Source organism: Castor canadensis, chromosome 11 (assembly GCF_047511655.1).
Source record: "Castor canadensis chromosome 11, mCasCan1.hap1v2, whole genome shotgun sequence".
Classification (NCBI taxonomy): Eukaryota; Metazoa; Chordata; class Mammalia; order Rodentia; family Castoridae; genus Castor; species Castor canadensis.
This window is the reverse complement of record NC_133396.1, coordinates 116,540,414-116,554,608: the sequence shown is the minus strand read 5'-3', so window position 1 is coordinate 116,554,608 and position 14,195 is coordinate 116,540,414. Positions and strand designations below refer to the sequence as shown.

General features: G+C 35.8%; 2 protein-coding genes across 22 annotated transcripts in view; one reads left to right on the top strand and one right to left on the bottom strand.

Annotated features, from left to right (window-relative positions):
* The window catches only part of Gpatch2 (G-patch domain containing 2), a 243,775-nt gene extending 237,614 nt beyond the window's left edge, over positions 1–6,161 (bottom strand). For all 21 annotated transcript variants that reach the window (XR_012438976.1, XR_012438977.1, XR_012438978.1 and 18 more), the window contains exon 1: positions 5,992–6,161. Coding sequence is in view for 7 of the 21 variants with exons in the window: in XM_074048296.1 (XP_073904397.1) it covers positions 5,992–6,047 (56 nt within the window). In the remaining 14 variants the exon portion in view is untranslated. The remainder of the gene's footprint in view (positions 1–5,991) is intronic.
* A 228-nt stretch (positions 6,162–6,389) lies between these two features.
* The window catches only part of Spata17 (spermatogenesis associated 17), a 203,674-nt gene continuing 195,868 nt past the window's right edge, over positions 6,390–14,195 (top strand). The window contains exon 1 of the mRNA XM_074048977.1: positions 6,390–6,511. Within this exon, the coding sequence (XP_073905078.1) occupies positions 6,444–6,511 (68 nt within the window). The 5' untranslated portion in view covers positions 6,390–6,443. The remainder of the gene's footprint in view (positions 6,512–14,195) is intronic.

The following is a 14,195-nucleotide window of genomic DNA, read 5'->3' as shown; positions in this document are numbered from 1 at the left end:
TTTAAAGTTTTTTCATGTGAAAATTGAAATCTTTTAGGGAACAGTTAGCATTGGTTATAATGTCTAAAGCAACAGTCCATTAATAGTTTTCTTAAGATTTTCCAAAAGGACAAAATAGCCCAAAACAAATGTAGTCCCATTATCTCCAAAGATGACTTGTAAAGAGGAAAGGAGCAGTTCACCATCTTTTTTCAGGTGGTATTTGATGTGCTGATCCAATATATAAAATGCATGATCCAATACAAGATTGCATATGCAATTTTAAAGAATTTTTGGCTAAAGGTCAAGTCTGCATTCATGTCCTTTTCTAGGCAATAATAAATATCCAGGAAATGCGTAATTTGCTATCCTTGGGTTCCTCATCACCAGACTCAATCATTCCAGTAAAAGGTCTTCCTAAGTATGTTTAAGAGTCTGGAAGATAACTAATGAAGAAAACATGTCATTGAATTTGGCAGTTTCCTTCAAAGGTTTCTGGTTTAAGGAAGAATCAGGAAATATCAGGAAGCTCCTTTGGTCTTACCTTAGTGTCTTAAATCTCACCAAAACACTAAAAGTTGACTGATGGTCAACTTTTTCTTTTTCTTTTGACACAAAGTCTATGTAACCCAGGCTGGCCTTGAACTTGGGATCCTCCTGCGTTAGTCTCTGAATGCTGGGATTATAGGCATGCACTAACACACCCATTTCTTAGAGCTCTTAAATTGCAGTTAAAATGTATAGATGGTGGGCACAGCAAGAGAGAAAAATCCCAGAAAATAACCCCCCCCCCAATAACTGATGGCTATTTCATGAGGCTTCTTGAAGCTTTGGTAACTGTTATTCCAAAAAGGCAAAATATAGCATGCAAGAATTAATTTAGGATCTTTTCTTTACCTAGATGATAATAAAAATATTACAACAGGATATATATGTGTATCTACTGAGTAACACCAACCAGTTCATTAACGTACACATTAAAACCCTCCAGATATAACTAAAAGGTAACTGATCATAGTTATTAAATATCTAATTAAGGAAAAATAAAGATCAAATACAGTTTATCACAGTAAAATTCAGATCACCATTTCTCTAAAACACAGATTGTTTCTTGTACAAAGTTAAGGGAGAACTAAATTTAAATGACCTGTTGCTAAGTACAACTTTAATTGACTTGTGAAAAATTAAGGGAAGAAATACCCATTTCTGTGTTATATTCTGTGTAAAAACAAAATTCAATGTATAGTAACATTGTACTAAAACAGTATACAGTCAAGAACTATGCTTATGAATGCATGTATAACTACTCACAAACTTTAGAAAGTATACTTCCATATCATGCTAGCTTTTATTTAAAATAGGAAAGGTTAAATGGTCCTAAAAGTATACAGCACATAGCCGGAGCACAGATTAAAATGAATGTATAATAGTATACGCTGTGACAATGGGTGACAAAACACACAAATGGTAATCCATAGAGATGTCATATCGAGAGCTACATTTTATGACTATTTAAACACAGTATGATCCATAGGGATTACCTTAAGTTTGATTAAGATTTCAGCTGCTTATTGGAATTTATAAACCTCCTTCCTTAATAGACCTATTATTTATCAAAGTAAGTCTTTATCTAAAGCTGGTGGGCTGGGCCGTGGCGTGTGGCTTGGTGCTACAGCACTTGCCTGGCATGCTAGAGGCTCCTGTTCAATCTGTAGCACCACAGAAAAAAAAAAGGGACTTCAAACTAGAAATTTAATAGAAAACTATGTCTTCTATTTTTCTTTTTATATATTTGGGGGGTGGTGTCACTTCAGGAAATACAGAATAACAATAAATGTCAACACACTAATGTGGAAAGCCCTTGTCCTATCATTGTAAAGTATTAATTTGAAGCAACCTTTTGTTGGGGTGGGGGACACTGTAAATGATTAATTACAATTGTACATCAAACATGAGGCAATAAATGTGAGATATGGACTAGAATACTCTAGAGGAAAAGGAGGGCTGGGAGGAAAATGTGGAGAGCATGAGCATTAGGAGCAACGCTGTGAACTTGGAAGCTCAATTCTGTTCTGTTCACTGGCTCTACAGCTTTAGGCAATTTATCTTCTGATCCAGATTATTTATCATAAAACCGGGTATAATTTCTATCCTGAGGGATGAGAGTCATATGTACTGTTGAGAGAAGTTATTTCATCTTTCAACAACCCACTCGCCAATGAAGTAGCACACATTCTGCTTTGAAGGTACAATTGTTACTGTGGATCCTAGGGTACAATACTAAAAGCAAAGGTCGTCAGTCATTCTGGGGTCAGGAAGCAAGATTGTCACAATTTTAGCAAGTTCAGGGATTACTTAAGAAATCCAAGATAAGCTAAAACAGGGATCCTAAATTTTAAAAAAAGATATAAATGTGACCTATTCCTCCTACAGCCTTTTTCTCCTTTAGTTATTTTTCAGATAGTGGCTCAAACTTTTGCACCAGGTTGACCTTGGAAAGCAATCCTTAATATGGCCCCCCAAATAGCTGGGATTACAGACATGCTCCATCAAGAAAGGTTTATTTGTTGAGATGAGATCTTACTAACTTTTTTCCCAGGCTGGCCTCCAACCTGATCCTTTAATCTCTGCCTGGAGTACCTGGGATTACAGACAGGAGACAACTAAGCCAGCCTCACTCTTTTGATTTGTTGTTGTTACTTCATTTAATTATTTCAAAACTTATTTCCTCTAATTGCTTTTAAGATGTGAACTACTGATTTAAAAACTACCTACTGAAATAAAGTCAGAGTCTAAATCAAACAAGTCAAAACTTAGAGTCCTAAAAGTAATTCATGCTAATACTTGTGAGCAAGCATATATTCTCTGTACACCTTGGCAAGCTTTTGGAAGAGAAGGAAATGTCTTGTTTATTTCTTATACATGGTAACTGATTAAACATTTACTGAATATATAATATATCCTCAAGTCCTAGGTTAGGAATGAGCAGAAAATGAATATTAATTATAAGTACCTACCATACTGCTTGTCATATAACAAACGTTTAAAAAAAAAACAAAACTCTGTTGTAAACAAAATAAAATAAAAATATAACCTGACTAAAAATTTTAGACTATCTGGATTTCAAATCTTCTGCCTAATTAACAAACTGTGAAGTTTTAGTTTAAGTAAATGTGAAGGTAAGGGCAGTTTATCAAAGATGGTTTAGATAGTTTAAAGGTTTCTAGCTTGGCATAAATAAGAATGCTTAGAAGCAATAACAAAATTGTTTGGTCTAAATCATACTTTTGCTTTGACCCTTAATTGAAAGATAATCTTGAATCAAATAAACCTGACAGGAGGAACTGAATTCAAAATAAACAAAAATCAATTATTAAAAAATGCATTTTTTTACCAGAATTCTTTTCAGAACTAAATAAAATCAAAATACCAAACAGGAATGAAACTGCAGAAACAAAGGTCCAGAGTTCATACTGTTATTTTAATGGCTTTTTCAAAAGCAAAGCCACATAACAAAAGTTAAACAGAATACCATAGTTTAATAAAGAAATCGTCTACGTTTATGCATTTTTGTGCCTAAAAACTGAAAAGGCAACAGCTACTTTGGAGACAGGTTACAAAAAGGTCAAGAGCTAAATACCTTATTAAGTCTGGGTTGGTTAACAATTCTGGGCATATACTTTGTGGTTTATACATCCCTTGAGATACTTTATGTTTTTCAGACACATGCAGTACTAGGATAGTTAGGAATTTTCTTTTGGTATACGGGAATCAAACTTCAAATAAGACACCTAGGCAACTTATTTAAAACTCTCTTTGCTTCCGTGTCACCTTATCTAAAATGCAAAGAATGATGCACCTACCTCAAAAGATTTATGTGAAATGATGTATTTCAGTACTGGGATAAACACAAACATTCGTGATATAGTAAATATTTGTTCAGTGAATGAAACAGAGAATTCCATTAAGAAATTTTGAGGCTGGGTGTGGTGGTACATATCACCACCACCAAAGGGGATGGGGGCATGGCTCAAGTTGTAGAGCACCTGCCTGGCAAGCAGGAGGCTCTGAGTTCAAATCCCTCTAATGCAAGAAAAAAGAATCTAAAAGAAGGAATTTTTAATGACTCAATAGTTATGTAGATAAACTAGAAAATAAAGGTTGCAATGTTCTGAAACACATTCTGCCTATTCAGGAATATTTTAAGAATTTCTTTAAAGAAAAAAAATGTTAGACCCTATGTTATGTTCTGGTGCCATTAGATTGGATGTATGTCAAGTAAAAATAATACAGGCTCTTCAGAAGAGAACTGAAGCTGTCTCTATTTTAAAAAAGGAAATTATGACAGGAGGTGGAAGTTCAGCAGAGTTAAGAGGGTCATTTCTTTTTTTGGTGGGACTGAAGTATTGAACTCAGGGCTTTGCACTTGCAAAGCTGGGGCTCTATGAATTGAGCGATGCCTCCATTTTGCTCTGGTTATTGTGGAGATGGAGTCCCATGAAGTATTTGCTTGGGTTGGCCTTGAACGGCAATCCTCCTGATCTCAGCCTCCCAAGTAGTTAGGATTACAGGCATAAGCCACTGGCACCCAGCAAGAAGGTCATTTAAAAAAAATTAAACAGTAACTTACACTACAAATCAGTGTCAACATAGTAAGAGCAAACCAACCTACATAGCACATTTCATCTCCCTCCCTTTCCAAGACATTGAATGGTGATCATTAAGAAAGGTACACCCCAGAGGAAATTACAGGATGGTGGACGTGTCCTCTATCTTGTTTTGTGTGGTGGTTACACAAGTATATACAACTAGCAAAATATAAAATTAAGTACTGAAGAACTGTGCCTTTTATTCTAAGCTAATTACACCATTTTAAATGGTTCATTAAAAGTGCTCTATATGTTTCTCACTGAAAAAAAATGTAAGAATTTAAAAGTAGCTTGGCCAAATCTATATTCATTATAAAATGAACTATGAAGACATGATCCAACACAAATATTCTGGGTAAAATATTTCTTTAAATTTTCAGTTGTAGGAGATGCAAAAGAAGTTTACTCTAAGATCACAGACCATTATAATTCCTTGTGTTCTTTCTGGACAATCTGCAAATGGATTGCACTTTTTCCATTACCTGATAGTCAAAACTATATTTGAGGACTGTCAGTGGTAAATTTTCTTACTTGTTTCTCTCCTAATCATGTATATATTTTCAGGGAAAAGGCTTAAGAGAAACACCAGCCATAAGAATTTTCAAAATAGAAAATTCAAAGACCAGCTTCTATTTCTAGGACTAAAATGGGCAGGGCAACTTTGGAAAAGTCACATCTTCTGTGCCTGGGATACTCTGGAATCACAGGGCTATTTTAAGAATAAAGTGTAATTTGTGAAAGCACCTTGAAAACTTACAGTAACATATTATTCCAACGTGGCATTTGGTGGTACAATATTACAGACCTGGTCAACCCCCAAATTTAAGACATTTCTCTGTTCTCAGAAAATACACGTCCACGTGTCACTTGAACTTGAACGTGGCAGTAGCGGGAAACAGGTTAACTTACTCCCTTCACAAAAAAACGGGATTTGATGGTATTTGGGGATTAATGTCTTTTCCAATGCTAAACCTCCAGGATTCTAGATTTATGGGATTTGATCTTCCAAGAAACTGAGTATAATCTGGTACTTTCAGCAGGAAAACAGAAAATAAAGATTAAGACCAAGGAGTCCTGTTTCCGGATTTATCAGCAGTCAAGGGGAAGATCAACTGCCCTGTAGTACAGAAAGCCCGACTTCTCCTGCACCCTAAGAGTTAGACACGCCATCAGCAAGCACTAGCCGCATCCCTTCTTCAGTCCTTAGCACACGCCAGGCTGCGGCACCCCAGGCACAGGTGGCAGCTCGACCCCCGCGTCTTGGATCACCCCGGCACAGCGCCCTCCCCCTTCCACGCCGGGTCCAGCGGCCACGGCCCTCACACCCTTTCCGGATGGCCCAACCCAGGGCCGCCAACCTCACCAGCTGTTCCCGGCGGCTGGAGCTCCGATCGGTTGGTGCCCGGCGGCCCCGAACATTAACGACACCCAGGAGCCTGGCCTCGAGGCTCAGGCCCGAGAACAGACTCCAACTATTACAGCCCCGGCCACTTCCACAGAGCACTTCAGCATTTTGAGAAGAGCTTCCGGAAGTTGACGCGAGACGGAAACCGGAAGTTAGGAGCAACCATTACGTCTCCTGCCCCTCTGTTTTCCTGCAGAGAGACGCCTCTTCTTACTCCGAGAGGAGGTAGAGACAAGTAGATTAAACATTGTTGCGATACAAAAAATTCCTAATTCTCTTTTCAGTCATCTTAAAACGGAAATGGGGTGGAGAAATAAAGGAAAAATCGAAACCCCCGGGAAAGGCCTATGGTTTAGGCCTGTTGTCATGGAGACCTATGGTAACAGAGGGGCAAGGCTGGCCAAGAAGCCATGGCCACGTTAGCCAAGCTGCAGGCTCGGTCGTCCTTTTTAGCAAATCAGTACTACTTTAGGAACAGGTAAGTTATGAGGAAAGGGATCGCCCAAAGTCCTGTAGCTCGGCAGGAGTTTACTGTTAACAAATTCTCTTATTAAGTAAACAGCTTTCAATTCGCCCCTAAGCGGCTGCAAACACAAGCAGAAATTTTAACTACAATGTTTTTAACATTCTGTTTTAAGGGGAATTATAGATAGAGGGGAGACCAGAAATTCTCAGGTTCAGATATTCAAAAGAAGGCCAGCATAAAGAACATTGTAAAGTGAAGTATTTTGGCTTTTCTCTCTGACATCATTCCTGCGCAATTTGATGAAACTTATGTTCTCCCTATGGGAGATGTAATGGTGTCACCACGTTGTCCAGCCCAGTGAGCTTAGAGTGTTCCCTGTGTACCTAGGAATTTGAACCTCCATGATTTCACAAACAGCATGGAACTCACGTGTAAGTTCTATGATTCACTTGTCTTAACGTGAAAGTATCTAAACCACTGTGACAAAATAATTAGTACCAATATATTAACTCATGAAAGAGGGTCAAAGATGACGCTGACATCATCATTCTCCATTTCCCTACACCCAAAGTGCATCCCCAGGAAAAGATTCATTTAACAGTGGCTTTCTGGAAGCATTGCCCCAGGACTTTTTCCAACTTAAGATAAACTGAAAAAGCAGTAAATTATACCGTGGTTAGAATACAGTGACATGGCAGACCAGTGGAAAGTACCTCAAGACAAGATCTTGCTGAGCAGTTCTTATGCTAAGATTTATCCTACCCACTTACTGCACTTCACCTCTTACAACACTGGTCAGAATTCAATATTACAGTTCTGTGAGATAATATGTATGTTTACACTTGCTAGAAGTACAGAGTGTCTCTTTGTTGCATACCATTATTTCAGTCTCCAGTGTCTATCATAGTTCCTGACACATAAAAGCTGCATGATAATTATCTGTTGAATAATTATATTAATCTTTCAGTCATTTATTGTTTTGTTTGAGTAAACATACTAAAATAGGTCACTAGAAATCTATTTAGCAGTCAATGATTGTTTATTTCACACTCAGAAAATGTGACAAGGCTTGTATTTATGACATAAATATGTAAATGAAATAAGTTCCATCTCTCCTGATGTTCACAAACTATTATGGAATATAAGCATTTTAAAAATAATTGTGATATAGTAAGATGGACAGGAAAAGAAACAGCTAACATTTCTTGAGCACTGACTATATAAATGAGGCATTGCACTAGGAACTTTTTCATTTATTTTGTTTGGTTTTTACAATGTTAAAAGTTAATGTATTAATCTTTACTTGTAGAGCTCTACAACAGTGTTTTAGAAAAGCCTGATAAAGTGCCACACAATAGCAAATGACATAATTTGTTTTCATAGATATCATTTTCAGCCTTTGTTGTCCTCTCCTGGTTTTTGATGATGGAGATTAATTGGAGAAATGACTAGTGTTATGCAAGCACCATGATGAAAACAGCTGGCATTTCTAATATTTCATTTATAGTTACTATTAATAATGTTTTCAATGTGAAGAAAAGTCTAAATCATGAAGACAATTAAATTCCAAATTTTATTTAGTTATTTTTGTTATTGTACTGGAGTTTTGAATACAGGGACTTCTGCTTTCTAGGTAAGTGCTCTACCACTTGAACCATGCCCCAAGCCCTTTTGTTTTAGGTATTTTTTGAATAGGATCTCACCTTTGTACCCGGGCAGGATCATGATCCTCTTATTTATGCATCCTGCATAGCTGTGATGACCAGGGCACACCACCACATCCAGTTTTTATTGGTTGAAATGGGTCCTCTGGAACTTTTTGCAGGGCTAGCCTCAAACCACAGTTCTCCTGATCTCTGCCTCTGGAGCAGCTAGGATGAACAGACTTGAACTATGGTTTTTTTGTTTGTTCGTTTGTTTTTCTTTTTCTTTTTTTTAAAAGCAGGTTATTGATAGCTTTAGGGTAAAAAAGTCACTGACATTTGAACAGGTAAACTAGAAATTTCCTTAAATTATTGTCATTCCCTATCTGTTAATATCTGGATCAGTTCTTCTGAAATATTAATATGCATTGGAGTCACCTAGGAAAATTGTTGAAGCTGCAGATTCTGATTCTGTGAGTCTAGGGGTCAAAGAATCTGCATTTCTGTCAATTTGTGTGAGGCTCCACTTTGCATAAAAAAGGAGGTTGTTGAAAAGGAAGGAACTGTGTATGGGCCTTACATTTAATCCTTAAGCATCCTTATGAATTACATTATTTATTCTCTAATCACATGAGGCAAGGAAAATGAGATTCAGTTTGGTTGGATAATTTGTGCAAGGTCACATAACTGAAGTATCAAAGCCAAGTAATCTACCTCTGAAACTATGCTGTCCATTATCACTGGGTAAGACTTTCTTCCCACTGAATGAGTCTGATTGATTAAGATCTGCAAGCAGCAAGGTCTAGATTCAAATGGTTTGCTTGGGCTGTTCTTGAATCCATTAGCGTTAAAGAAAACAATTTTATTTCTCCTAGTTTCTTTTAATACCTTCCTTCTATGTTGGTAATAAGGAAGTAGGAGAAATGTTTCTATACTGGAGCTGGAATGAGGCTGAAGTTGAAAGATGACTGTGTTGAGAAAATATATTACTAAGTAGTGAAATTATTCCTTTTCACATGTTAAGTTTTTCATCTTCAAATTCTACTTTATTCTGCTTTATCTGATAGCAAATATTCGTATCATTCTGCATCTGTCTCATTACAAGAGACAAATTTGGGGGTTTTTAAAAATCAAAACAAAGGAAGTTTATGATGGGTTGCTAGTTTCTTTACATTCATTATTGTGATTGGTATATAGGTATTTCACATATCACCCTATTTTGAGTTACTTTTAAATTCCTCCTCCTCTTTCGTCATAACTTCTTATGTGTAAGCCCTGTTTATATTTTAAAAGAACTTATTTATAAATAACATTTCTCACAAGAACATAATATATCCTAATAAGATTCTCAGTACTGTAATTGTGAATTAAGTATTCACTGATTGATTCAATACTTTCTAAGCACTTAGTATGTACCAAGCACTGTATATTGAGGATGCAACAGGACAACAAAAACTCCATGAGGGAAACAGAACAGATGCTTATGTATGACATTTCAGCTTGGGATAAGTGTAACAGAAGAAACAAAACACAGTAATGTGAACACAGTGAACCAAGATGCTGTTTTTTGTAGAGTTGTCTGAAAAGACTCTTCTGATCAGGTGACATTTGTGCACAATCCTGAAAAAGAGTGAATGCTTGGACATACTGGATAGGTATGTCAGGAAAGAGTTGTCAGGAGCTGGAACAGCAAGTGCTAAAGCTCTGTTGTCAGTACTCTGCAAGATTGTGTGGGAGGATGGTATCCTAGAACAGTAAATGAGGCGTGGAAGAGTAAAATGTGAGCTTGACCATTTGGGACTCTTACAACATCCTAAGGATAGAGGAGTTTACTCTGATCCAGTTAGGAAGCCATGGGTTTTCAGCAGAGGACTGACATAATGTGACTTCTGCCTATAAAAATAATGAAGTAACCTCTGACTTATTTTTAAATTAAACATTTTGCTTCTGTTTTTCCTTTTTCTACTTTCCTCCACCACATCTACCTTTTATTAGTTTAACTCTTTGTGATTTGGTTTCTGCTTCTTAAGAAAATTTAAATCAAATCTATTTCTATAAATGAAAAATAGAGAACATTAGAAATAGTTTAAAACCATGTATAGTTTTCTAAAGATAACTAAGCAGAAATATGCCTGATAAATGTAAAAAAATTTAACTGACTTAGCTGGAGGGAAAAACATATGTGGGGGAATGTGGAGAATCTGTTTGCTAAGAAGAGGGCTGCATATTCTATAGTAACAACTAGAGAGATCAGGTGTCCAGTTGTCAAATTTCCAGATCTGTCACCACCCAAAAGGGGAAATGGTGAATTCATAGGAATAGAAATAAGGGAATAGGCAGAAAAATAAATATGCTGACTATCTATTATGTGCAGAGCACTCAAATACTTTCAGAAACATTTTATTTGACATAATAATCTTATGAGGTGATTTTATTTCTCATAATTATTATCATTTTAGCTAAGGAAAGTGAGAGTTAGCCAATCTAAATCATTTGTCAAAGATCTAAAGATCAAAGATCTAGTGAAGTTTTATTTATTTCAGTCCAAATTTATACTTGGTATAAGTGGTGTTTAAACCACTAAGTCCCTAGATGGAAGTAAGCACATCAAATGCATAAAGATCAGGTTGAGAAAAAGAAAATACCTGGTACAGTGCTATTTCATATAAAGACTGATGATTTGTCCATATTTTATGGCCCTAAATCAACCTACAGTATAATTTCTTCAAACTCTCTGATTCTGGAGTCTCTTATTCCCATGAATGTCATAAATTTACTTCTGATTCCACTGCGGCCAACTGACTACAGCTCCTAAGAGTGTTCCTATTCTAATAATTTGGTTCGGTGTCCTTGAAATTGGACAATGACTTTGATCTCATTAACCTTAACAAGTAGCAGCTTAGTTGAATAGCTATACGTCCCTTCCTTTGATTCTAATTAATTACTAAATTTTCTGTTACAACTTTACTCAATTTTGATTAGTGAAATTAAGCAGACCTTTTTCCAAGTGTGCAAGGATGATGAATGTCAAAGTGTAGAGGCAGTTCAAATCCTGTGTTACTTTAGGTTTAAATATAAACTTTTGCTCTTACCTTACTGAACTCTTTATCAGTTTTACCATCTGTAAAAGAGAAAATAATGCCTATTTGTATGTTTACTAAGAAGGTTAAATGATCATCTGGTACCTTAATAAGTACCCATTAAATTCATTATTGTGGTAGGAAGTCATTATAAAAAGGTAAAGCATCATATTCATATGATCTGCACAGTGATGGCACTTGATTTATTCTTGAGGATTCTTTATTGAAAGCAGAAATTTTATTTGTGTATTAATCAAGAATTTTATTGATATAGATCAATATTTTGATATATAAATATATAAAGACACATTTAATGAAGTGCTGTACTATAAATGTGCAACCCAGTAATTTTTACATAGTATTATTTGTAACTTTCACCCAGACTAAATTGGTCAATGTTTGTTCTAAAAAATTTATAAAAGAAAGAAATGGAAATGTTCTTAGTAATAAAAATATATATTTCTTAAACCAATAGACAACACCAAGATATATTGGTGAAATAAAAGAGATGTTTCCATTTCAAAAGCAAAATAAAAATGCACATGTACTCCTGTATGAAAATAGAAAAATAAGACCTGTTAAAAGTGTTCCAGGACTGGAAGGAGGGGAATAAAAGAGAATGATGAAGGGGAGGTGGATTCAACTATGATATATTGTAAGAACTTTGGCAAATGTCACAATATACCCCCAGCACAACAATAATAAAAAAATGATTTTAAAAACGTATGCTAATTCTGCCTATGCCTCCTACCCTAAAAGAGAGATCTCAATTTGCAACATGTTCACTGTGTGCTCATTGAATGGAAAAAAATATTTTAAATATATTTCAATGGCTGTCAGTCCTTCACTGCCCAGGTAACCTGAACAGATAACCCTGTATAGACATCAAGAATTGACTACCTATCAACATTAATAGACAGAAAAACTTCACAAGCCATTTAAGGAAATGTTAGTTTCCAGAAGAGGTGGCTACTCTGAAGCTAGAATTAATGGGTGAAATAGACATAAACTTTAGTAAAAATGTAACTTTTATCTACAGAGCTAAAAGTTATAAATGGTACTATAAACAATTTTTTTCAATTGAAAACTATAAAAGATGAATTAAAAATATAATAGTTGCTACTGAAATGTAAATGTTGTAAGAAAGCAAATGAAGTAAATATCCTCAAATATGCATGATTACAAATCGTGTGACAAGATTAATAATACATAAGTCATTTCAGAGGATTTGATATGTAAAAGATGTCAGTGAAGAATTTAGTGTGAGTGGAAAAAGCATAGAATAATAATAAATACTAGAAGAAAAATTTCCTAAATTATAAAAAGGAGTGTAGCTTTAAATGGAAAGGTCTTTCTGAGTCCAAGAGAGGTTTTACTGAAAAGACATACTTTTAGATATATCTGGTGAAATTCCAGAAATGCAGAAGAAAAAATTTCACAAGCTTCTGATCTAGGCAGGCAAGGAAAAAAAATTATTTGCCAAAGAAGAGACCAGTACTGAATGCTTTATGTACTCAACACAAGTACCTAGAAGACAGAAAAATGATAAGCACTGATGATTCAAGACAATATTTAAGAATGTCTTGAGGAGGAAATGAAAGACATTTTCAGACATCAAAAATTCAGTTAGGTACCTAAAAAATTTGCTAGCATTTGTTGCCCTTCACGCAGAGAAATTAAAGCAGATACCTTAAAAGCAACTGAGGCCAATAGGAAAAGGGGACCAGGAACTAGAGAACAGGTTAGATCAAAAAGAATTAACCTAGAAGGTAACACACACGCACAGGAAATTAATGTGAGTCAACTCCCTGTATAGCTATCCTTATCTCAACTAGCAAAAACACTTGATCCTTCCTATTATTGCTTATACTCTCTCTTCAACAAAATTAGAGATAAGGGCAAAATAGTTTCTGCTGGGTATTGAGGGGGTGGGGGGGCAGAGAAATGGGGCAGAGGAGGGTGGTAAGGGAGGGGTTGGGGGCAGGGGGGAGAAATGACCCAAGCCTTGTATGCACATATGAATAATAAAACAATTAAAAAAATAAAAATTCAGTTAGGTCATGCATGTACCCTCATCTGAGGAAATGTACTCAGGAATTCATAGTATTATGTAATCAAATGAAAAGTAAGTCAGAAAAAGATCTCAAGATCTGGGAGTAAATAAAAAGAAATAGTAGAAACAGCAATGAACAACTTTACTTACAGTATTTACAATTACATTTATTTATTTATTTTGAGTACTCTTTGGGGTATAAGTTTCTTTTTTTATTTTATTGTGATTACATTTACTCACATTTGTATACATTGTTTGGGCCATCTCCTCCCCCATCCTCCATCCCCCCTTCCTCCCCTTTGAGACAGAACCTGTTCCACCTCTTGTTCTTGGATTTTGTTGAAGAGAAAACATAAGAGATAATAAGAAAGACATAGCATTTTTGCTAGTTTGAGATAAAGATAGCTATACAGAGAGATTCCTTGCAGTGCTTCCATGTACATGTGTATTGCAACCCACATTGGTTCATCTCTACCACACCTCTTTGTTACTTCCTAGTCCCCTTCCTATTAGTGGCTTCTGCCAGTTTAAGATTACTATATTTGCTCCTCTACAGTGTGTACATCAACCACATTCAAGTTTTGGGTTTCCTTCCTTTTCCCTATTCCTCCCGTGCATGTTCTCCCCTTAGTGTGTGACCCATGTCCAATAATATTACTGCATTTGTTTTGTCTATAACCTGCATGTGAGGGAGAACATGCAATTTTTGGGCTTCTGAGCCTGGCTAACTTCACTTAAGATGATGTTCTCTGGTTCCATCCACTTACTTGTGAATGACAAAATTTCATTCTTCTTTGTGGCTGAATAAAATTCCATTGAGTAGAAATAACACATTTTCTTAATCCATTTTTTCAGTAGTAGAGCATCTTGGCTGTTTCCATAGCTTGACTCTTGTCAATAGTGCTGCAATAAACATGGAT